The sequence below is a fragment of the Sinocyclocheilus grahami genome, unplaced genomic scaffold (assembly GCF_001515645.1).
Source record: "Sinocyclocheilus grahami isolate Dianchi unplaced genomic scaffold, SAMN03320097.WGS_v1.1 scaffold1091.1, whole genome shotgun sequence".
NCBI classification, from domain to species: Eukaryota; Metazoa; Chordata; class Actinopteri; order Cypriniformes; family Cyprinidae; genus Sinocyclocheilus; species Sinocyclocheilus grahami.
The window spans coordinates 3,831-6,323 of record NW_015506270.1 but is presented as its reverse complement, the minus strand read 5'-3'; the positions used below and the strand labels follow the sequence as shown (position 1 = coordinate 6,323).

General features: G+C 35.2%; 1 protein-coding gene across 1 annotated transcript; it reads right to left on the bottom strand.

Annotated features, from left to right (window-relative positions):
- Positions 1 to 985: 985 nt before the first annotated feature.
- On the bottom strand, positions 986 to 1,947 carry LOC107566660 (CD276 antigen homolog; the record flags this gene model as incomplete). The annotated part of the gene is made up of 2 exons (XM_016252162.1): positions 986 to 1,643; positions 1,786 to 1,947. Coding segments are annotated over 2 exons (383 nt in total), but the record flags the coding sequence as incomplete, so codon positions are not given.
- Between the last annotated feature and the right edge of the window lie 546 nt (positions 1,948 to 2,493).

The window sequence follows — 2,493 nt, the reverse complement described above, 5'->3', positions numbered from 1 at the left end:
TGTGCCTCTCCACTCTTCCTCCAGACTCTGGGACCTTGATCTGAAAAGAGGACTTTGGACCACTGAGCAACAGTCCAGTTCTTTTTCTCCACAGCCCAGGTAAGACGCTTGACATGAGGAATGCGACATTTGTAGCCCATTTACATTTACATAGACATTTGTCTAGGATTCGTCTGTGCGTAGTGGCTCTTGATGCGCTGACGTCAGCCTCAGTCCATTCCTTGTGAAACTCCCCCAAATTCTTGCTGGTGCACCTTTTCCTACCACACTTTTTCCTTCCACTCAACTTTCTATGAATATGCTTGGATACAGCACTCTGTGAACAACCAGCTTCTTTAGCAATGACATTTTGTGACTTACCCTCCTTGTGGAGAGTGTCAATGACTTCTGTCAAGTCAGCAGTCTTCCCCATGATTGTGTAGCCTACTGACCCAGACTGAGAGACCATTTAAAGGCTCAGGAAACCTTTGCAGGTGTCTTGAGGTAATTAGCTGATTAGGGTGTGACACCATGACTTTCCAATATTGAACTTTTTCACAATATTCTAATTTTCTGAGACACTGAATTTTGGGTTTTCATTATCTGTAAGCCATAATCATCAAAATTTCAAGAAATAAAGGCTTGAAACATTTCACTCTGGGTGTAATGAATCTATATAATATATGGGTTTCACTTCCTGAAATGAGTGACAAAAAATATTGACCTTTTTCATGATATTCTAATTTTTTGAGATGTACCTGCAAGTCTGCTATAAACAGAGTCAGACGGTGGAAACTACAGTCAGAAATATACATCTTAACATGTCTGCATGTAAGATTTTTAAACATTATCTCAATTTCTTATTTCTTCATAAAAAGTTTACATATTTTTATTTTATGTATTACATAGGTTTGTTCATTGTATGTTCCTGTAATGGCTGAAGCTTTGGCAATACTAGTCATGCTAAAAATCTTTATTTGAAATGACTTGAATGGAGAGAGAGAGAGAGAGAGACTGTTAAAACAACAGGGAAATACAATCTGTACAATACAATACGCATGTAGAACTATATATTGGAACGCTTGAGTACCATGCTTATGTTTATCTTCAGCAAACTGTATGGATCAGGAATTAATGAATCAGATTAATTAAATAAAAATACATAAACAATACAAAATATATTTAATATTTGCAAACACAACAAAGAAAAGAAACCTTGTGGAACAGAAACAGAATTGTTAAGGCACCAACACATTATCAGAATCATTCATCCTTCAATTTTAAACAAAATTCCTGTTTCAAGATCACATTCTTTTATACAATAAGAGCAACACAGTGCAAACAGCAAGAATATAAAAGCACAAAACAGTGTATCTGACACCAGAATGAAACAATGAAAGCTGTAACAATTTAGTTAAAATCACTTTTGAAATTTTTACACATTTATTTCTGTCGCTGTTCTTTATCTTCAGTCATGACAGGAGAGAATAAAGCAGCTTGAATTTTTTTTCTACAGCCAATGATGAAACCGACTATAAGCATTATTAATATTAATACAGCTACTATGATGTAAACCCAGAGCAAAGTCAACGATGTCACCACATCTGTTTCTGGTTTTTGGGTTTCTTGATCAGCTGATTTGGTTCCATTTTCTGTTGTTGGCTCTGCAAAGAAAGAAAGATAGCTACAATGTGACAAATGCAACAGATCTGTCTGTAATGTTTATACATCAGCATTCAGAATGAACAGAACATTACTAGCGAGCTTTATTTTTTATTAATATATCAATGAATCATTACTACACACCGTTGATGATCAGCTCCACAGTCTTATGTTCAGATGAGTGTGCGATGAGACAGGTGTATTCTCCTGCATCAGCGTGATTGAGAGCAGTGAGTCTGATGTTGAAGTTTCCTCTCTTATACTCTTCAAGGAAAGTTTCAGTTCTATTCTTGTATCGTGGCAACTCTTATTAACATTAACCAATAAGCCTCCTGTTAGGCACACAATCACTCATTTCCTTTGCTATACAGAGAATCAATCAATCTATCATCAAGTGTGATGAAAACCATTACTTTATTTTTCTGAAGAGCTTACAAATTTCAATACGGTTATATTTCTGTTCTGATGATACTTTTAATTAAAATCCTGGCCGAAATAAATAAATAAATAAAAAAGTTGCCGTCTGATTTAAATAAGTAAATACTTAAAATTTTAGGACTGAACCATTATTGCAATGATTAATATGTTTCTGGCATGTTGTGAGTTTGGCAACGATTATTTTCACTCTAACTGATGTAGTGCGTACATTTTTATTTCTCAAACAACCATGTCAGAAGATGTACTTGTGTCTATATTCCAGAATGACATTACCAAGATTTATCAGGCTTCAATTGTGAAAGATTGGCCACCACAGAGACCTGCAGACTTTACCCTATTGAAAGTCTTTAGGATGTGCTGGAGTCAACAAGTACATGAAGCTTTGTGCAATAAAGCATTTTCATTCAGATTCAA